General features: G+C 42.3%; 1 protein-coding gene across 7 annotated transcripts in view; it reads right to left on the reverse strand.

The window, feature by feature from the left end:
- Nucleotides 1–23,035, reverse strand: part of PLEKHG1 (pleckstrin homology and RhoGEF domain containing G1) — a 265,171-nt gene that overhangs the window by 112,913 nt on the left and 129,223 nt on the right. For all 7 annotated transcript variants that reach the window (XM_074397280.1, XM_074397278.1, XM_074397277.1 and 4 more), the window contains exon 2: nt 12,203–12,711. In XM_074397280.1, the coding sequence (XP_074253381.1) occupies nt 12,203–12,613 (411 nt within the window). In that variant the 5' untranslated portion in view covers nt 12,614–12,711. The remainder of the gene's footprint in view (nt 1–12,202; nt 12,712–23,035) is intronic.

The raw sequence follows: 23,035 nt of genomic DNA on the forward strand, positions 1-23,035 counted from the left end.
GATGCTGTACAGGTGTGTAGCCTAGAAGCAACAGGCTATACCGTATACCCTAGGTGTGTGGTTGGCTGTACCATCTAGGTTTGTGTGAGTACACTCTATGATGCCCACACAATGGCAAAATCACCTGACATTTCTTAGAACATACTGCCGTCATTAAGTGACACGTGACGGTATTACTGAAGAACTGATTATAGGCCCTTTGAAATGCATATGGCTCTTCCCCTTTATCATCTGGACTCTCTTGGATCTTAGACATTTGCTAGGGGAGCAAAAACAATCCCTGTGTATAATATATTCTCAGATCATGCATTCTTGCAACTGGAGCAGAATGGCCTACAAAGCCTGATTTGGGACCTCCAATACCCTGGGTTTCCTTGGACTGACTCAACTAGTCGCCACAGCTCCAAGTTTCAAGAAGCCAGTCAAGATTGTCTGGAATTCAAGGGTGACATTGCCCTCATCTGAGATTTAGTGTGACATTGAGGGATGTCACCACATCCATAACTGTTTTTTTTTTTTTTTTGAGACAAGAGTTTCGCTCTTGTTACCCAGGCTAGAGTGCAATGGCGCGATCTCGGCTCACTGCAACCTCCACCTCCTGGGTTCAGGCAATTCTCCTGCCTCAGCCTCCTGAGTAGCTGGGATTACAGGCACGTGCCACCATGCCCAGCTAATTTTTTTGTATCTTTAGTAGAGACGGGGTTTCACCATGTTGACCAGGATGGTCTCGATCTCTTGACCTCGTGATCCACCCGCCTCAGCCTCCCAAAGTGCTGGGATTACAGGCTTGAGCCACCGCGCCCAGCTACATCCATAACTGTTACACCAGTAACTGATTATATACTGTCGCCACAAAATTCTTGGTAATTTGAAAACTGTACCACAAGTAAAGGTTAATGATGTAAATTTATTCTCCAAAAGTCCACCTCTGAAAAGATGTTAGCTGACTTCAGTTTCTTATAGAAAAGCATTCATAACAACGTTGGTTAATTTGGGGAGTGCAAGTCTTAAAAATGTAGTAAAAAATTTTTAAATAATTTGTTTCTTCCTTGCCTATTTTTTCTTCCGGTGCCCATGTTCCCATTTTGGCTTCTGGGAATGGCTACAGAAATCAGTTTAAAAGAAGGGCAGCGGCCAGGTACAGTGGTTCACACTTGTAATCTCAGAACTTTGGGAGGCCGAGGTGGGCTGATCACTTGAAGTCAGGAGATCGAGACCATCCTGGCTAACACAGTGAAACCAGTCCCCACCTCTACTAAACCAGTTCCCCATCTCCACTAAAAATACCAACAACTAGCTGGGCATGGTGACACACACCTATAGTCCCAGCTACTTGGGAGGCTGAGGCAGGAGAATCACTTGAACCCAGGAGGTGGAGGGAGGTTGCAGTGCGCTGAGATCGTGTCACTGCACTCCAGCCTGGGCAACAGAGCAAAACTCCATTTCAAAAAAAAGGGGGGAGGGGAGGCGGGGCAGCACAAGGGAGGGCATTCAATTTTCTTACAAACTTTATCAGTGTGGCAATAAACCTGCAGCTTCCAAGCACTGTTTTATTAAGTGTCTGATGGTTTTTATCCGTTATCTTTATTCATTCCCTCCCACTCACAAGGCTTTCAGAATGCTACCAAGACAAGCACAATCCCTGCCTTTGAACTAGGCTAGACCCAGTAGGTATGTATGTACGTATGTATGTATGTATATATTTATTTAAGATGGAGTCTCGCTCTATTGCCCAGGCTAGAGTGCAGTGGCGAGATCTCCGATCACTGCAGCCTCTCTCTCCCAGGTTCCAGTGATTCTCCTGCCTCAGCCTCCCAGGTAGCTGGGATTACAGGCACGCGCTACCACGCCCAGCTAGTTTTTGTAAAGATCATTTACTAACCTCATTTTTTTTTTTTATTAAAGATGAGGTTTCACCACGTTAGCTAGGCTAGTCTAGAACTCCTGATTTCGGGTGATCCACCTGCCTCGGCCTCCTAAAGTGCTGGGATTACAGGTGTGAGACACTGTACCCAGCCTAGATCCAGTATTCATTAGCCTGAAACACTAACTACGGTGTTAAATAATTTCACAGAGCTCTACTGGCAGGTCAAATGAACCAGAATGAGTAGAAAAAAAAAAAGGAGGGGGTGGGAGGTAATCAGGGATGATAAAGAAAGGGTAGGGAAAAAGGTGTGGAGACACAGAAGGGACGGAGGAGCAGTACAAGATACACTGGTCTCAAACCCTAAATAAAGAGTGCATTTAAAACATTCTTTGAGGTTATTTAGTAGAGATAGTAATGTTCATCTGAGCAAGAAAGCACCACCAAAATCTTTCTTGCTTTCTTCCTTATTTATTTTTTTTGAGACAGAGTCTTGTTCCATCACCCAGGCTGGAGTGCAGTGGTGCGATCTCAGCTCACTGCAACCTCCGCCTCCTGGGTTCAATCAATTCCCCTGCCTCAGCCTTTCGAGTAGCTGAGACTACAGACACCCACCACCATATCTGGCTAACTTTTTTTTTTTTGTATTTTTAGTAGAGATGGGGTTTTACCATGTTGATCAGGCTGGTCTTGAACTCCTGACCTCAAATGACCCACCTGCCTTGGCCTTCCAAAGTGCTGGGATTACAGGCATGGGCCACCATGCCTGGCCTCTTTATTATTTTCATTTTTAGTGAGGGAGGTGGGGGATATACCATCACTAAATGATACGTTTTACAATGAGAATGCCTTCGTTATACATAATGCATGCCGGAAACTGCCGACTTTTCATAAAAATTGTTTCCTACGTTCTTCGGGCACTTGGCTAGACTGCATCTCCCATTCTCCCTTATAGTTTGGCGCAGGTGACAAGATTCTCATTGGGAGTTGGAAGAAAGGGATGTGCATCAGGTCTGTATCTGTCTCGGAAACCTCCCCCGTACATGTCTCCATGCCTTCTTGCCCATCCAGCTGACTGAGACCGCATCCTTGGAAGCCATGTGCTGAAGACAGCAAAGCCTCACCGGCCTGGGTCCCTGAGTGACTGCATGGAGGAGTGCTGCTCCTACTCACCTGAACACTCACAACGGACAGTTACAAGAGAAAGGAAGAAACTTGGGTGAAGTCACTAGATTTGGAGGTCTGTATGTTACTGAAATAGTTTGGATCTGTGTCCTTGCCCAAACCTCATGTTGAAATGTAACCCCCGAGGTTGGAGGTGGGGCCTGGTGGGAGGTGACTGGATCATGGGGGCAGATTTCTCATGAATGGTTTAGCACCATCCCCTTGGTAGCATCCTCAGGATATTGAGTGAGCTCTCGCTGGATCTGGTCATTTAAGTGTACAGACCCTCCTAGTGCTTTCTCTCTCTCTGTCTTTCTTTTTTGAGATGGAGTCTCACTCTATTGCTCAGGCTGGAGTGCAGTGGCGCAATCGTGGCTCACTGCAACCTCCGCCTCCCAGGTTCAAGTGATTCTCTTGCCTCAGCCTCCTGAGTAGCTGAGATTACAGGCTCCTACCATCACACCTGGCTAATTTTTGTATTTTTAGTAGAGGCCATGTTGTCCAGACTGGTCTGGAACTCTAAACTTCATGATCCACTCACCTTGGCCTCCCAAAGTGCTGGGATTACAGGCACGAGCCACGGCGCTCTCTCACGACATGTGCCATGCCTACTCCCTGTTCGCCTTCTGCCATGATTAGAAGCTGCCTGAGACATCCTCAGAAGCAGATGCCACTATGCTTCCTATAAAGCAGATGCCACTATGCTTCCTTCACTGCAGAACCATCAGCGAAATAAATTTCTTTTCTTCATAAATTACCCAGACTCAAGTATTTCTCTGTAGCAATGCAAGAACAGCCTAATACAGTTACTGTGGCTTAGCCTATCCTTAGCTATACACTATGTGTTCCAAATATTTAAAGCTGTCATTTCAACCAGGGACAATTTTGCCCTCCAGGGGGTTTCTGGCAATGTCTAGAGACATTTTTGGTAGTCACGAGTGGGGATGGTGGTGGTTCTATTGGCTTCTAATGGATAGAAGCCAGGTTTGTGTCTAAACATTCCTACAATGCACACACCTGTCCCCATATCCAAGAACTATGCAGTCCAAAATGTCTACAAAACTGCTGATGCCTGCTCTAGAAAGGTTAAGAAGGCTGAACTTGGCTGGACACAGTGGCTCATACCTGTAATCCCAGCACTTTGGGAGGCCAAGGCAGGTGGATCATGAAGTCAGGAGTTTGAGACCAACCTGACCAATTTGGTGAAATTCTGTCTCTACTAATTAGCCGGGTGTGTTGGTGCACACCTGTAATTTCAGCTACTTAGGAGGCTGTGGAAGGAGAATCACTTGAATCCGGGACACAGAGGTTGCAGTGAGCTGAGATTGTGCCACTGCACTCCAGCCTGGCTTGAACCTGGGAGGCAGAGGTTGCTGTGAGCCGAGATCGTACCACTACACTCCAGCCTGGGTGACAGAGCGAGACTCCAACTAAAAAAAAGAGGACTGAACTTTGAATCTTTTGTTACAGTCAAAGGGAAGGTAGGCAATGAAAGCAGTGGGCTTCAGAAAGAGGCCTGCTTTTCAGTTCCAGTTCAACCACTAGCCAACTATGTGACCTGGGACCAGTCACTTAGTCTTCCATACAATCAATATTCTCATGCTAAAATAGGAATTAAAACAGTACCCACATGATGGGACAGTGAGTGAGCAAATAAATGCTTAACTTAGTGCTTGACCCATGGTAAGTACTCAAATATTAATTGCTGCTCATGTTATTTTTTAGTGTTTTTGTTTTATTGAGCTATCTACTGAGAAAATTTACAAATGATGGCTGAACAGTATATTTATAGCTGCGGGAATCTATTGAGGTGACAGGGATGGTTACAAAACTTAAGATGTCATAAGGCACTGTTTGCCTGCCAGGCTCACAAGAGAATCTGACCAGTACAGGTATTTTAAATTATTTTCCTAAGTTTTGACTCAATATCTGGCCATGAAAATTTGGAGCAAATAACCCAAACTGACATCGGTCACAAAGCGCACATGACTCTTGTGTTCAGCCAACAGCTACTTTCGCAGAACAACTCTGCAAATCTCAACTCACTGTGCTTTCACCAAATGCTGCCCATCTTGCACTGTTTTCATTGGTCACTGTGATCCATCAGCAGGTGTTTAGATCACACTCAAAATGGGCAAACCCATTAGAAATAAAAGAGGTGAAAGATCCATTCTCCCTGCCCTCCTTCCCAGATCGGATTGCAGGATGAAGATGTGAACACTCAAAATCACTCACTGTTGCCACCTTCTAAGCTTGTGCTGCTGCTGTTGAGGTGGTGAAAGATGAGAGGAAGGTAAGGTGGGGAATGAGGGGTCATAACAACAAGAACAACAACCATCCAGAGATGTGAAAATATGTAGTCAAAGTGAGATTTTTGAAGGATTATGTACAATGATTAGATGTACTATTTAAGGAGTGACTCCTAAATAAGCAGAAAACTAACAGGTTTGTCTCTAAATTATCATATATATATTAAATGGTTTTAAGAAAGATCTCATTCACCCATTACGATAAAATCCCTTGGAGGAAAAAAATAGACACATTCCCATAAAAGTGATCAAATGCCTCGTAAAAAAGTACATTAAATGATGCCAAGTACTACAGTGTAAGTTCTTTATTAAATCCACCCACATAACAAGCCTTCATTAAAAACAATCCCTGCCAACTCCTACACTCTAGCATGGAACACATTTTTCTCCCTCGGCATTTAAAAAACTTTAGTCGAAGTGAACCTTGTAAAAAGTGTCTAATAAATGTTATTTAAACTGGAGAGAAAGTATGGAGAGAAGATATCTGTAAGTAAAAAGGCAGTAAAATCTGTGGCAATTCCCTCCTTCTCAACTGGCTTCTCTCTTGGTGCAGAACATGACTCTTTCAGTCCTGTGTCCTAGGCAGGTGTGGTGGGACCAGGGAATGCCTACGCACAACCATTCCATTATGGCCAAGGGAAAAAGAGTAACAGACGCACACTGCCCTGTCCATAGCAGACAATTTTGTCTCTCCAGCAGGATCAACGGGAAGACAAGCTTAATCAGAAGCCACCTCCACACTTGACAGTGTTGTCCTCAAGGGAGGGGTGCCCCCAGGACAAAAGCCAACTCAGATTCCATTTCATCCAAGTCATAGACATCTCACAGGGCTAAGAGCTAAGTGTCCAGGCAGAGCATGTGTTGAAATCACACTGCACAAACTCCCCAGGCCTGCATCCTGGATTTCCTTCTTTCATTTTGCAAAAATTTTGGAGAAAGTTTGCTTCCCAATCATGAGACAGCTCTTCAATTAATTTGTTATCACCAGTACAAAGAGAAGCCTCTTTTCTTGGCTATGGCAGTGGGGAGAATAGCTTTCAATGTGCTTCAAGGCACTAAATGTGTGAAAAACACCCTTCTCTCTTTTATCTACCCTGACACTGTCTGTACCATCACTCAATAAACAGAGAGTCCACACAGACTAAGGAACACGGAGCTGGAGTTGGTGATCACCATTCTAATCCTTGTTTAGCTACAGCTTTTCAATAATGCTGAATGCTTCCAATAAAGATATGCTTACACTTCTGCTGTTTAAATTTTGAACATTACAGCTAGGATACTTAGTTTTCTTTTCTTTTGTTTTTTTAGATGGAGACTCGCTCTGTCGCTCAGGCTGGAGTACAATGGTGTGATCGATCTCAGCTCACTGCAACCTCTGCCTCCCAAGTTCAGCCATTCTCCTGCCTCAGCCTCCCAAGTAATTGGGATTGCAGGCAAACATCACCATGCCCAGCTAATCTTTGTATTTTTAGTAAAGGCAGGGTTCCACCATGTTGGCCAGGCTGGCCTCAAACTCCTGACCTCAAGTGATCCGCCCACCTTAGCCTCCCAAAGTGCTGGGATTACAGGTGTGAGCCACCGCACCTGGCCCAAATACTTAGTTGTTGTTTTAGCCACAGTTTATGGAGAAAGGCACATGAAAAGGATTATAGCTCTCTAGCATAAAACAGAAAAATGGCTTAATTTGGTATCTCTCAGAGCTCAAAGATACCATTTTGTAGAAATGTAACTTCTAATTACACAACATTTTACAACATTATGAACTATTTTAAAACTTTACTAAAAGGTTACAACAGGCTATGAACTATATCTGAGGCCAAATCTTATAAGGTTCTCAAAGGCTCTTTTATAGATCATTTAGAAAGATTTAAAGAACCCCACCCTACCCATGACAGCCCCTGCTCAATCGAAGGTCCCATTAAACATGAAAGAGACCCTTATTTTCTGCTTTCCAACTATGGATTTCTGTCTCTCCACAAATTGTATCATTGGCAATTTAACTTTTAAAACTTGCTTTCATATTTATCATCTCATTTTATCTGTGAATGCCGTTAGGGGCATATGTGAAACAGGAATAACAGTTCCATTGTTCCTTTGACTGCAGTTCACAGTCGAGATCTTACCTCTTTCTTGAAAGTGTCAAGTGTATAAAAGTAAATGGCTAGGAGCAGAGTATGGAAGAGCCACGGCTGGGAGGGCACAGGGGTCGAGAGAGAAGGGTCTGGGGAAGAATGAAGACCAACAGGAATAAGAACCACCACGTTTTGGGGTTAGACGTTCAGAAAGCATTAGGAACTCATTTCTGAATTCTTCAATGGCATGGGAAAGAAAAAAAATACCTGAATATGTGAGGCTATTTTACTACAATGTCTCCACATATGGGAAAAAAGGGCACACCACCCTCTTTACATGTGTAACCAACATCTGGGAATCATGTTGCTCACCTGGGGTTAGGAGGATCTCTTCTCAGAAACAAGCTGCTCTGAAATTTGGGACTGTGTTGAAATGTCAAATCATCTGTCCTGTTCATGTTTTTTAACTCAGTGTATATATATCAGTGATCTTTCACAAAAATGTTGCTGTTCACAAGTCCTAAAAATGAAATCCAAACTTGAGTGGTGAAGATTATATATCTATATGGCATGCAGATAAAATGTACTGCTAATGGGGGTGATTAAGCTGACAGGAGATTCAATAAAGCAGAGTGTTCAAAGTCAGAAATCACACTACTGCAGAAATTACAAGTGATTTCAATTAGACTAGTTTCTTTTCCCCCAGAAACTATTTTTGCTTGGAAGGAACTAGCTAAGGCTGGGTGAGATGGCTCACACCTGTAAGCCTACCATTTTGGGAGGCCGAGGCAAAGCAATCTCTTGAGGCCAGCAGTTTGAGACCAGCCTGGGCAATATATTGAGATCCCGTCTCTACAAAAATTAAAAAAAGAAAAAGAAAAAAAAAAACTCAGCACCTTGTGTTGGTGTGCACCTGTAATCCTAGATACATGGGAGGCTGAGGCAGGAGGATTGCTTGAGCTCAGGAGGTCAAGGCTGCAGTGAGCCATAATCATGCCACTGCACTCCAGCCTGGGTGATAAGAGTTAGACCTGAATTCAAAATAGATAAATAAAAGAGTCAAGTAAAAAAAAAGTCTTCTAGGCAGGGTAAAAGTTTTATCACAGTAGGCTGTCAATGAACAGCCCTTAATTTAAAGTTCTGCAACTGAAAAATGGAGGACATTAGAAAAGTCATTTACAAAATTATAAAAATACATGAGAAATAGATCAAGGAAAACAGATTTTAAAGGAATTGATATTCTGCGTTTTAAATTACCCATATGACAGTCTTTTATTGGGTAGAGTTACTGCAGGCTTGAAAATAACTGTTTACTTTTCATGAAGAAAAGAACTAGGTAAAAGCGGTCTAGCCTCTCTGATAAAGCCGTGATCTGGAGAAACAGGTGGTCTCATAGCCAAACTAGATGAAGAGGCTTCAACCAACAAATCCCTGAGAAGAAACAATTCTGAAGTTTTCTAGGAGGACAGGGTAAATGATGCAAAGCATTCCAGTGGCTTCTGGAAGAGGGGAGCGTCCAGTTCTTCCTGCCTGAGTCCCTCCCTCTTCATTTGGGACTCTTCCTCCCCAGCCACCCTTCCTTCCAACGCCAACTTCCTTCTGCCCCTCTCCTTCCCCTAATTTCCACCTCAGATTTCCGATGGGTTCATTAGAAACAGTCTGACTTCATTCGAAATAATAATGTTGAAATCAGTCACTGATTTTTTTTTTTCCTAATTAAATTTCTGCTGTAGTGAATTGACCAATCTGATTTATTTTTATTTTTATTTTTATTTTTTAGACAGTCTTGCTCTGTCACCCGGGTTGGAGTACAGCGGTGCCATCTTGGCTCACTGTAGCCTCCGCCACCCAGGTTCAAGAAATTCTCCTGTCTCAGCCTTCTGAGTAGCCGGGATTACAGGCATGCACCACCACGTCTGGCTAATTTTTGTATTTTTAGTAGAGATGGAGTTTTACCATGTTGCCCAGGCTGGTCTTGAATTCTTGACCTCAGGGGATCCCCCCACCTCGGCCTCCCAAAGTGTTGTGATTACAGGCATGAGCCACTGCACCAAGTCTAATCTGATTATTTTTGTGAAAGACTTCAGGTAAAACACAGCATACACAGTGATCAGTCTCAGCTAGCACACTTAGAGAAGGCTGGCAATAGTGATGAGTATAGTTTCCATTTTATAATTGATTGCTATGTGCCAGGCAGGGCTGCAGAGCTTTTTATACCTTATCTAATCCAATTCTCATAATAACCCTCTGAGGTAGGCCCTACTTATTAGTCCCATTTGACAGTTGATGAAACATGGCACAAACTTACAGCCTAAGACAGGGGTCAGCGAACTGTAGCCGCTGGGTCAAATGAGACTCTAAAGAGGGACTGGCACATCCAGGCCCTGTAACGCACAGTGTATGTGGCTGCTTTTGAGCTTCAATGGCAGAGTTGATCAGTTGTGACCAAGACCTTAGGGCCCGTAAGGCTGAAACTATTTACCATCTGGCCCTGCCTAGAAAAAGGCTCACCAACCCCTAGTGTAGAGCACAGTTGATTCATGAATAGAGAAAAAGGCAAGAACATCTGACAGCTTCACAAAGAACTTACGCTGAAATTTTCTGAGAAAAAATAATTCCATCTTTATCTGTCTTTTTTTTTTTTTTTTTTTTTTTTTTTGAGATGGAGTCTCACTCTGTCACCCAGGCTAGAGTGCGGTGGCGTGCTCTCAGCTCACTGTAACCTCCATCCCTGGTTTCAAACAATTCTCCTGCCTCAGCCTCCCGAGTAGCATGCCACCACGCCTGGCTAATGTTTGTATTTTCAATAGAGACAGGGTTTCACCATCTTGGCCAGGCTGGTCTTGAACTCCTGACCTCGTGATCCACTCGCCTCAGCCTCCCAAAGTGCTGGGATTACAGGCGTGAGCCACCACGCCTGGCCTGTTTTCTTTCAATCATCTCTTACCTGTTTCTTCTCACCTAAGGTTTATCAACCAGCCTCAGGAAAAAATTAAAGTGTTTATGGAATACCAGTTCAGTAATTAAAGGTTTCTCTCCATAAGGTGAGTTTTGATTAGGTAAAAAAAGTTTCCAAGAAAGAAAGGGGAAAAAAAAAAAGCATAGACCAAAGAGAGCTTTAATAACCACATTTCCTGAGAGGCTGTACAATTTTTGGCTGTTTTATGGGTATTTCTTCTCAAGTACAAATGACATCATTGTTGAAATTTTCTGAAAACAGGCCTGCTGTATTCTACATTTGATACCACATATTGTTTCAGTTGACCATCAATTGACTTTTCTATTTTTACCGGGAAGGTATATCGTAACTGTTTTTAGTAGACAGAGTCTGGTTCTATCATTGCTGATCACACATGGTCATGCTTTAGAATTCTTTTTCTAAAGCTATGAGAGTGTATTTGAAGGAGAGAACGTGCTCATTGTCAATATCCTACTGTTCTCTGAAATACACTCTAGAGTCAATGTCTAAAACAGGAAACAGGTACCAACCAACGAAAGAATCTGGTGTATTACCAGGCAACAAAGCAAGTGTAGCTTTATAATATGTAAGTTCGCCCTTGAGATAGTAATATTTTAAACTATAATTGAGAGTGAGTTAACATCTGAGCTTCTCTGATAATTCTTGCTTTATCCTTTAAAAAAGGACCCAGAAATCAAAACTGAGTAACTGAATTTCCAGAGGATGTGATCTGGCACATAAGCTGAGCTCAAGTCACATGAAATAATTTGTGCAAGTAATTTATAATAACTTATGCAAACTAATTTATATAGGATTACTCTCTGTAAAAGTGAACAGAGGTTGGGCATGGTGGCTCACACTTGTAATCCTAGCACTCTGGGAGGCCAAGGCAGGTGGATTATGAGGTCAGGAGTTCAAGACCAGCCTGGCCAATATGGTGAAACCCCGTCTCTACTAAAAATACAAAAAAAGAAAACCCAAAAAACAAAAAAACAAAAAACTAGCCGGGTATGGTGGCTCATGCCTATAGTCCCAGCTGCTTGGGAGGCTGAGGCAGGAGAATCGCTTGAACCCAGAGGGCAGAGGTTGCAGTGAGCCGAGATCTCGCCACTACACTCCAGCCTGGGCAACAGAGCGAGACTCCATCTCAAAATACAAAAAAAAAAAAAAAAAGAAAGAAAGAAAGAAAAAAGTGAACAGAAAGGAGACACTTGAGACAAGACAAAGCCCATGACTTTTCTCTTTCAATCTTTTCCCCAAACACCAATCAAAACAATACAGGAATAACAGAGAGCAGTGGCTGTAAACTTGTCCGCACATTAAAATCACCTGTGCATCCTCAACGTTCCACCACCCAAGCCACACCCAGGCCAATGAAATCACAGTTGCTGAGTGTGAAATTCACGTCTCAGTAGTTTTGGAAGCGCCCAGACACCAGTAGAGAGTGGTGATTAAGGTAAGGACAGCTGCAGGGTTCCGTGATACACCTGACACTCATACTCCAGGAGACCTGAGCCCTCCTCCATCCTCATCTGCCCCACTGTGAGTCACTCTGAGATCGTGGGTGTAGGATTTATTAACACATCATACTGGTATGAGCACAGTATCATCATTCTTGCTCCTCACTCATAACTAATTTGTTAATGCAAATATTAAGAGGACATTAACACAGTGAGTTACCGCCTTAGGTTTTCTCGTAAGTTACTCTCCCTTTAAACATTCACATCCCTTCTGCCTCTTAGAAGACATCCCCTACACCTGGCTTGGCTTTGCTGTTTCTTTTGCAAGCATATTTCTCCTGCCTGGCAAACATTAAAAGCAGAGTCTGCCTTACCTCGACAATGCTTTTTAAATCTTGCACGTAAGTCCTTTCGGTCTCCAGAATTTCCTGAACAACTCTATCCACATAGAGGAGCTTGGGGCTGGTGGCCGAGTCTGTGGTCGTCTTGGGTGCCCCGTTTGAGTCCACTTTCCATGGTGCCCTGGGCTGCCTTTCTCTGCCCTCGTCCGCATTCTGTTGCCCAGTGGCGGGGTTGTCCCTCTGCAGCTCGCTGCTGGAAAATGGCCTGGCTGGAATCAGCTCCAGTTTTATGGCCCCTGCTTCCTTATCCTGGTTAAACAAGCCCAAATGGCTATTGGAAACTAAGGTCATTCTGCTGCCGAAGGAACCGTGGCTGTCCCGGGAAGAAGCTGAGGACGACGTGGAACCGAAGCTGATGGGTCGGTCGCTGTCAGAGAGCTCCATGGTCTTCAGTTCTTGGGGGCAGGAATGCCTGGCTGTCGTCTTGGGATTGGGAACTTCAGTTACAGCTGATGGCACTTCAAGACGCAACTGGTGCCCATCTATATGCATTAAAGAAAACAAATAAAAAGGACAAGATAAGCAATTCTATTAAGCAGAGAGCTGAAAGGAAGTAAAAACCTAGTTCAAATAAATATAGTCAATAACAAAAAGGTGGCCAGTTATAGAAGGGAATACAAAGGTACCCGTGGTGGAGTGAGATGCAAAATCAGTGTTTCCGAAGCATCATCTGGGTGCCTGTTAGAAATGCAGAGTCCCGGGCTCTGATCTGGACCTGCTGAACTTGAATCTGCACTTTAATAAGATCCCAGAATGACTTACAAGCATTAAAGTTTGAGAAACTCTACATCTGTTGTCTCAAAAGTGTGACCACCTGGAATGACTCCTATGCAAATTAGTCTAGATTCACTAAATTAAGGGCTCAGCGGTCAGAGCACCAGGAACCTATCACTTTAACGAGCACCACAAGTGCTTCTTATAAACTTAAAAGGGACCCTATGTGATTCCTACGGATTTTTGAAAAACCTTGTTCTAGATTTTAAGTATTTCACCATAATTCCACAATATTTTAGGCTAGCATTCTTTTATTCTTTTATCTCAAACCACCATTTGATTTAAATGATGCTGGCAACTTTACATTTTACTTGCATACAGCATTAAAGAAAGTGTCACATAGATAATAATTTTCTAATACTGGGCAAGGAAAAGATATTAGTCATACACAGCAGAATGATGTTTTAGTCAACAATGAACTTCAGGCCAGGTGCGGTGGCTCATGCCTGTAATCCCAGCACTTCGGGAGGCTGGAGTTGAAGCCAGGAGTTCAAGACCAGCCTGGTCAACATGGCAAACTCTGTTGCTACTAATACAAAAATTAGCTGGGCACGGTGGTGCACATCTGTAATCCCGGCTACTAGGGAGGCTGAGGTACGAGAATTGCTTGCACCTGGGAGGCGGAGGTTGCCGTGAGCTGAGATAGTGCCACTAAATTCCAGCCTGGGTGACAGAGCGACAGTCTATCTCAGAACAGAACAGCAAGCTGCATATGTGACAGCTGTGAGAGCAATCTGCAGTACAATATGGCCTAGGTGTGTAAAGGGCTATGCCATATAGGTTTGTGAAAGATCCTCTGTGATGTGCATACAATTGACAAAGTTGCCCTATCACACATCTCAGAATGTCCCCTCATGCTTAAGTGATGCATGACTGTATGAAGACCTACACCTCACTGAAAACTTACCCTTTCACCACAGCACTTCTCTAGATCACATCTTACAACTGGCATTTCATTTGTGGCATACCTGAAGTTATACGATTAGAGAGTATGTCTGATTAACTGCAACACTCTACAATACAGTTATAAAGTCATATAATTATATGATGAATATAGGAACTAAATTATGAGAACAATTACGATAAAATGGAGCTGTCTTGTTCAGAGGAGGGCAAATGGAAAAACTATCTACAAAGTCAAAAGATCACCTAATACCCACAGCATTTAAATATCATGTTGGGCCCCAAAGGGACCTGTTTGAAAACTAAATATTCAGAAGATATTTGGGTAAAACATCAAAATGCCAATCTTCCTCATTTGTAAGGCAGGGGTCAACATCCCCCCCAACTGCCCCACCACCAATATTGAGATTCCACATCTAAATATGTGACTAATAAATAAATTTGCTTCATTTTGCTAGGTTACCTTACCACAGAAACATGTTTTACAGGTTTCATTAGAAAAACAGAAGAGGGAAACTTATGTTTAGAAGGTTATAATGTGACAAACACAGTAAAAAGAATACATAGTAACAATCATTTTTCAGTAGTAACGTAAATTTGGTTTGATTCTATAATAAAGATCATTAAACACTTGGTACTAATATTTTTAGAATATAAAGAATCCATCAAGCCTGTTCTTCAACATACTGACTTTTCTTAGATAATTTATATTTATGACAAATATTAGTACCAACTTATGATGCAAATATTAAAGTTATGAAGATAAAGTGAAGGAACTAACTCCGAGTCAAGAAGGAATGGTAAGACGCGTGGGAAATGAGCAGTTTAACTGCATAACCACTACCACATCCTAGAGTTTGCTGCAAACTTTTAAAACTTTTGCAATATTCTTTCTGCTTGTTCTATAACAACTTCACGGCTTATAAAACATGAATTGGTTATACTAGTTAAAATGCACTTGACCTAGAAAGCCTGATCCAACTTGAGTGTGGCAAAAATCCAAGCAGCAGTCACGCATTCAGGACAGGTACCCTTACAGTAAGGATGCTTGCTTATGTTTGGGACTGGTGTTGAGAAAGTCATAGGCAGTCCAAAGTAGGAGTGGACACAACAGAGTTTTCTTTCCATTCGCATCCACCATCACCATGACCATCAGGCTGATCTCGCTGTAGAAAATGGGCACTCACTTGGGAAGTATCTGAGGATACTTTGAGATCCCAAGGGTCCAATGAGGCTAGGATACAGGACTAAACGTAAGTTGGATATACTCTATCACAGGGGTGCAGTACCACTGGTCCATGGCCTGTCAGGAATCAGGCAGCGCTCACCTCATGAGCGGTGGGCAAGCGAGCATTACTGCCTTAGCTCTGCCTCCTGTCAGATCAGCAGCAGCATTAGACTCTCAAAGGAGTGTCAGCCCTACTGTGACCTATGCATGCCAGGGATCTAGGTTGCCCGCTCCTCATGAGAATCTAATTCCTGATGATCTGAGGTGAAACCGTTTCATCATGAAGCCATCCCCACTCCCCACCCCCACCACCTCAACCAACCCTTCATCCTTTGAAAAACTGTCTTCCACAAAACCAGTCCCTAGTGCCAAAAAAGTTGAAAGGCCAAGACATTTGGAAGGGTCTACCCACTATAGATCTGGACACACTGTCTCCCGGGCAAGTTCTGATTTTCTAACTGGACAAGAATCAATCTCTCCAGAACAGAAAACTGTCACACAGTTACGAAACTCTTGGCACTCACTACATTCATGATCAGGACTAGCGACAAATGGACACAACACAGACATATTATTTTCTTATCATCACTTCTTTTCTCTACTGATTTTCATTATATAACTTTCATTATATAACCAATATTGGGATAGAAGTATTAAAGAGGGAAAAAAATTGCTTTTAGAAAAGTCTAGGTTGGGCTGCTAGAAATGACAATGTCTTTAGAAATACTTTCAAAGGATGGATGTGGTGGCTCACGCCTGTAATCCCAGCACTTTGGGAGACTGAGGTGGGTGGATCACGAGGTCAGGAGTTCAAGACCAGCCTGGCCAAGATGGTGAAACCCCGTTTCTACTAAAAAAATATAAAAATTAGCTGGGTGCAGTGGCAGGCACCTGTAATTCCAGCTACTCAGGAGGCTGAGGCAGGAGAATGACTTTAATCTGGGGAGGCGGAAGCTGAAGTAAGCTGAGATCGCACCACTGCACTACAGCCTGGGCAACAGAGTGAGACTTTGTCTCAAAAAAAAAAAAAAAAATTCCAAAGGTGGGTAAGAGTAGGATCTAAAAATCAGATTAATAGGGACCCCCTTCATGAATAGATCTTAAACAGCAACATGGATTGGGCATTGCCGCAGGGAAGGCTTCATATGTTCCAATGCCAGGCCACATACAGTTGGCTGCCAACCAGGCACTTTCTAAAACAGACAATTTCAGAAGTTTGGTGTCCGCAGTATTTAGCCAAACTTACCATCCCAAACTAAAGACCTTCCAAAATTACCAATGACAGAGTGAAACATTTAAAGTCAGGTCATATAATGGCATGTAATATGAGACCACACTTGCTAATGGATAACGTTTTTTATGTTGAATCATTACTTAGAAGATAATTATAGTTTCCTCACGTAAGAAACTGTACCTCATAAAAACCGTCTAGTCTTGTTCTCACTTTCCTCAAAATAATTTTAAGATTTTCACCCTGTCTGGCCTATACTAATGCAACTCATCAATTATTAATATTTATCTCTAGAGCAGCATTACTCCATACAGTAGCTAGTGGCCACATATGGCTACTGAGAACTTGAAACGCAGTCAGGCTGGGTGTGGTGACTCATGCCTATAATCCCAGTACTTAGGGAGACTGAGGCAGGTGGATCGCTTGAGCTCAGGAGTTCGAGACTGGCCTGGGCAACCTAGTAAAACCCCATCTTAAATACAAAAAGTACAAAAATCTAGCTGGGTGTGGTGGCACGTGCCTCCAGTCCCAGCTACTTGGAGTCAAGGCTGCAGTAAGCCATGATCGTGCCACTGCACTCCAGCCTGGGTGGCAAAGTGAGACTCTGACTCAAACAGAATAAACATAGTCAGTCTGAATTGAGATGTAAGATACACACCGGATTTCAGTGACTTAGTATGAAACTAAAAGCATGAAATAAAATACCTCATTAATAATTTTTATATTGTATACTGAAATAATATTTGGGAGTAGGTTAAATAAATATCTCATTGAAATTATTTTCACTGGTTTCATTTTACTTTTTTTAGTTTAAATTTATTTTTATTTTTTGAGACAGGGTCTCACTCTGTCACCCAGGCCGGAGTGCGGTGGCACAATCATGGCTCACTCCTGGGTTCAAGCCATCCTCCCACCTCAGCCTCCAGGGTGGCTGGGACCATGCCACCACACCAGGCTAATTTTATTTTTAATTTCTGTAGAGATGAAGTCTTGCTATGTTCCTTAGGCTGGTCTTGAATTCCTGGGCTTAAGTGATCCTTCCATCCTGGCCTCCCACAGTGCTGAGATTATATGCGTGAGTCACTGCCCCTGGCCTCATTTTCCTTTTTTAAAATGTGGCTACTAGAAAATCAAAAATTACGTAAGTTGTTCATATATATTTTAGTCAGACAGTACTGATTTAGAAGTCTTCCAGATAATTAAATTACTCCTAAAAATTTAAATTTACCTCCTTATCATTCTTTGTTCAAATAATGGTGAATGGAGAGATATATACAACTCAAAGTTTGCATTTTTGTTTTTTACACCACTTACTAATGCACAATATTGTTTAAAATTAGCAAAAACAGAGGTGGGAGGCCATCGCTGTGTAGCAGATATTGGGCTGATTTTCCATAACAAACTGAAACATCCAGATAAAAAAACTAGAGAGCAAGAAAGCTTTTTCCTTTGCCTTGAGTGAAAGATGTTAGCAGGCTCTATTAGCATTTGGGTCATTTGCTGCTTTTCTTCTCAAAACTTCTGTCTATTCCAAAATCCCAAACACGGGGCTAACAATGTAAGAATTTCTAAGAACTTCTGGCCAAACCTTGCTAATGGCCTATATCAGGTTTATCTTTTGACCCTAAAATAAGCTAGTTCCACCCTCTTTGAGGATTCTGATCAATCTCACCCTTGGCAAACCTGGAGGTGGTGGGGGTGGAAGTACCCATAAAGAACATTAGAAACTTACCGAGTCTCACAGTGAGGAGCACCGGTTAGACTAGAAGCCAACAAAATAACATATTCTTTTTTGTGTGCCATCCTCCATAAAAGGAAAAGATGCCTAGACAGCTTCTACGTAGCTAGGCTTTCACACATTTTCCTTCATGACAAATCCCTCTAATTTTTTCTAGGTAAAAAACCGAATTCGTTAGCTTTTCTTTTTTTTGCTCTTCCAACTTCCGTTATTTTAATTGCTCTCTTTTGGAATATCATGCCAGAATCAAAAGCAATGCTTCTTGGCTCTGGTTTTTTAAGCTGACTTAGGTTTCATGCCCAACATTCTATGGCTTCCGGTGACCATATTTACATGGAGAAGAGGGACATTTGATGGGTCCCACAGCCTACAACTCCCAAGGAGACACTTAGGAGGCAAGAGAGAAATTCTGCTTACAGCAGGGACTGGGGGGTGATCAGGGTTTCCAAATTCTGCTCATTGCTATTCTAGACATCAATTACCTAGTCTGAGTTCCTTGGCAAGACAATCATGGAAATCAAGAGAATGTGCTGTGTTCAATACCAATGAGTAGCTGAAATTATGTGGTTCCTTATTACACCTCCTGTGAATTACTCAAAGAAGGGAAGGCCACAGAAGGACTGAAGTATAAGGAAATAGTTACTCTATCAGCTAGTGACGTTCATTTTTTTTTTTTTTTTTTTTTTTTGAGACGGAGTTTCGCTCTTGTTACCCAGGCTGGAGTGCAATGGCGCGATCTCGGCTCACCGCAACCTCCGCCTCCTGGGTTCAGGAAATTCTCCTGTCTCAGCCTCCGGAGTAGCTGGGATTACAGGCACGCGCCACCATGCCCAGCTAATTTTTTGCACCTTTAGTAGAGACGGGGTTTCACCATGTTGACCAGGATGGTCTCGATCTCTTGACCTCATGATCCACCCGCCTCGGCCTCCCAAAGTGCTGGGATTACAGGCTTGAGCCACCGCGCCCGGCAGACGTTCATTTAATATACAGCGCAGTTTCGCCAGGCCCTCAATGTCGTAAACAAGTGACTTAATGCTTTAAAAAATGTTTAAGAGTCAAAGTTAAAAAATATACACGTTTATATATTTCAGAGATGACACTAGGTATTTGAGGAGCATCCTTTTTCCCTCTATAACACAATATGGATTTTCACTTCGTGATTTTCTAAAATATCAACTTGATTCCTGTTTAATGGTGGGGCCAGGACTAGAAATTCCACATTTTCTCTATAGTGTTCAGCATGTTCAATTCAGGGAATGTGATTTTATTTGTAGTTATTTGGTGATAAAGAAACCAAGGAGTAAAAAAAAAAAAAAAAAAAAAAAAAAAAATCTTGTTACCATGTTAATTTCTTAGTTTTGCCATGTAAATTTCTTAGTTTTTAACCACGTTACTATGATTACAGAAGATGTTAATGTTAGGGGAAGCTGGATGAAGGACACATAGGAACTCTGCACTGTCTCTGCAACTTTTTTTTACATTAAAAAATTTTTCAAAATAAATAGCTCAAAATGTTTTAAATTTTAAAAATGTATTTTACTGAGGTATGATTAAATATAAAAAGTTTTACATATTTAATGTATAAAACTTGATGAATTTGGAGATAAACATACATGTGAACTATCACCACGATCTATGCCATGAACACAGCCATCACCTCCAAAAGTTTTCTTATGCGTCTTTATTATGATTAAATATTTCATAATAGCACCACTTAAGATCTACCACCTTAGCAGAATTTTAGGTATGCAATATAGTATTGTTATCTACAGGCACCATGCTGTACAGTAGTTCTCTTGGACTTACTCATCTTGCATAGCTGAAAATTTCTCTCCTTTCACGATTACCTCCCTGTTTCTCCCTCTCCCTAGTCCCTGGCAACCACCATTCTAGTCTTTTCTTCTGTGAGTTTGATTCTTTTGGATTCTTCATAAGAATGGTGTCACGTACTGTTTGCCCTTCTATGTCTGGCCTATTTCATTTAGCACAAGAGCCTCCAGGTTCATCCATGATGTCACGAGTGGCAGGATTTCCTTCTTTTTTTATGGTCAGATAATTTTCGCATTATGTGTATGTGCCACATGTTCTTACATCACATGCAAAAAGAATAAAAATGAACCCTCTCTTATACCATACACAAAAATAAACTCGAAAAACAATAAGACCTAAAAATAAGGCTAGAAACCATAAAATCTCTAGAAAATAAAAAAACGAAAGGGAGAAGAGCTTCCTAACACTGCTCTTGAAAATGATTGTTTGGATATGACACCAAAACACAGGCAACAATAGCAAAAAGCAAAAACAGGCAAGTGAGACTACATCAAACTAGAAAGCTTCGGCACAGCAAAGGAAATAATCAACAGAGCGAGGAGATACCCTACAGAATGGGAGAAAATATTTGAAAACTACGCATCCAACAAGGTATTAAAGCACATATTTGTACAAGAAGATCAAAAATGGGAAGATATATTTTGTAAAAATATTCTCATTCAAACGGGAGGTGAGGGGTTGAAGGAAGAAGAAAGATTCCTTCAAGCTGCAAAGTCAAATGCTAAACACTCGGATCATTTACTGATTGATTTCTATATTTATTGCTATGGTATGAATGTCTGTGTCCTCCCAAATTCATATGTTGAAACTTAGTCACCAAGGTGATGGTATTAGGAAGTGGGGCTGTTGGGAGATGATTAGGGCATGAGGGATCCACCTTCATGAATGGGATTAGTGCCCTTTTAAAAGAGGCCAGAGGGAGCTTCTTTGCCCCTTTTGCTACATGAGGACATACAGGAGGCACCATCTAGGAGGAACTCAATCTGTTGGTGCCTTGATCTTGGACTTTCCACTCTCTAGAGCTGTAAGCAATCAATTTCTGTTCTTTATAAGTTAAGTTACCCAGTTTAAGGCATGTTGTTACAGCAGCATAAACGGACCAAGACACTAGACAGGAAACTAAGAGGTGTAATGGCTACCTCAGTTGAGTAGGGATTAAGCAGCTACTTAATGCAGCTAATGCATTAGATAAATTGCCTTAACTAAGGGATGCCTCTGGACCAGTCTGGTTAAAAAGAACCTAAAGAAATTCCCCAAGGCTGCGTGTGGTGGCTCATGCCTGTAATCCTAGCACTTTGGGAGGCCAAGGCAGGTAGATCACCTGAGGTCAAGAGTTCAAGACCAGCCTGGCCAATATTGATGGTGAAGCCCCTTCTCTACTAAAAATAATAATAATAATAATAATAATAATAATAATAATAGCCAGGTGTGGTGGCGGGAGCCTATAATCCCAGTTTCTTGGGAGGCAGAGGAAGGAGAATCACTTGACCCCGGGGAGCAGAAGTTGCAGTGAGCCGAGATTGTGCTACTTCACGCCAGCCTGGGCAAAAGAGCGAAACTCCAAAAAAAAAGAAAAAAAGAAAAACTCCCTAAAGCCTTTTTATGCAAATGAGGCTGTTTTTACTTTTGTTGTATGCTTTGTTGTGTGTGGTGACTTAGTGTGGGGGCTGAAGGAAATTATTTGGGGCACTTTAAACCATCTATCATGTTACCGCTTAGAGAGGGACTGTTAGTTGTTCACCAAATTCCACTCTATCCTTTTCTTCAGTGATACAGTTTTGACTGAGCCCATTTCCCAGCCTCCTTTGCCACTAGATATTGGCCATGTGGTCAAGTTCTCACCAGCAGAAATGATACATATCCCTTTGGGGGTCTTTTTCTCAAGACTTTAGATTTTATTACTCCACATTCTTTCCCCTTCACGCTAGGACCCAGATGTGACAGAAACCCTGCCTCCAGTATAAGAAGGATACCAGTGCACAAGGTACGGCAGAGCACAAGGACAGGCAAAGCCATGCAGTCACTGGTATGAGCCATGCAGTGGTTACCCTGACGCTGCCACACTAGAGGAGCCGCATGATGAGACCTGAATGATACACAAGGAACCCTGGCTGTTACAGGCCCTGCTGTGAGTGTCTCCAGCCAAGACACGGACATGTGGATGAGAAGCCTTTCAGATGACCCCAGCCCTGTCATGTCTGAGTGCAATTTTATGTCAGTCCCCAAGCCGGATCTACCTCGCACAACCTTTCCTGAATTCCTGCCTCACAGAAACCTTGAGCAATTATAATTGTTTGTTGTTTCAAGCCATTAGGTTTTGGGGTGATTGGTTAGGCAATAAGAGATAACTCAGTCTCGGCCGGGCGTGGTGGCTCAAGCCTGTAATCCCAGCACTTTGGGAGGCCGAGGCGGGTGGATCACAAGGTCAAGAGATCGAGACCATCCTGGTCAACATGGTGAAACCCCGTCTCTACTAAAAATACAAAAAAATTAGCTGGGCATGGTGGCATGTGCCTATAATCCCAGCTACTCAGGAGGCTGAAGCAGGAGAATTGCCTGAACCCAGGAGGCGGAGGTTACGGTGAGCGGAGATCGCGCCATTGCACTCCAGCCTGGGTAACAAGAGCGAAACTCCGTCTCAAAAAAAAAAAAAAAAAAAAAAGAGATAACTCAGTCTCTCTGATAACAGATGAGCCTTATTATGATACAACTGCTATAATTCTATGTCAAAATTATCCTTAAAAGGCCCCCAAAACCAACCTCAATGGTCTTTCATGTATCTCATTACTTTTTGAAAACTGTAGAGATGGAAAAAAAAAAAAAAAAAAAAGCAGAGATGAGGTAACATCGTGCTCAAAGTTGAACCATGAATCAGAGACTGCGGTTTCTGACCTCTAGTCCATCATTCCTTGAACTCAGATACAGATTTACAAAATAGTAGGGCAGAAAAGGAACTTAGAGATCAGGAGATGAAAGACTCAGCATAAGCTACTTGTCTAAAGCACATGGTACCGTGTCCCAAAAGGGACTAAACATCAGTCTCAAGGCAGTAACTAAACAATGATGGTTATATATACAAGCTCCATCTGTATGGAACACATT

This window comes from Saimiri boliviensis, chromosome 4 (assembly GCF_048565385.1).
Source record: "Saimiri boliviensis isolate mSaiBol1 chromosome 4, mSaiBol1.pri, whole genome shotgun sequence".
In the NCBI taxonomy this organism is placed as follows: Eukaryota; Metazoa; Chordata; class Mammalia; order Primates; family Cebidae; genus Saimiri; species Saimiri boliviensis.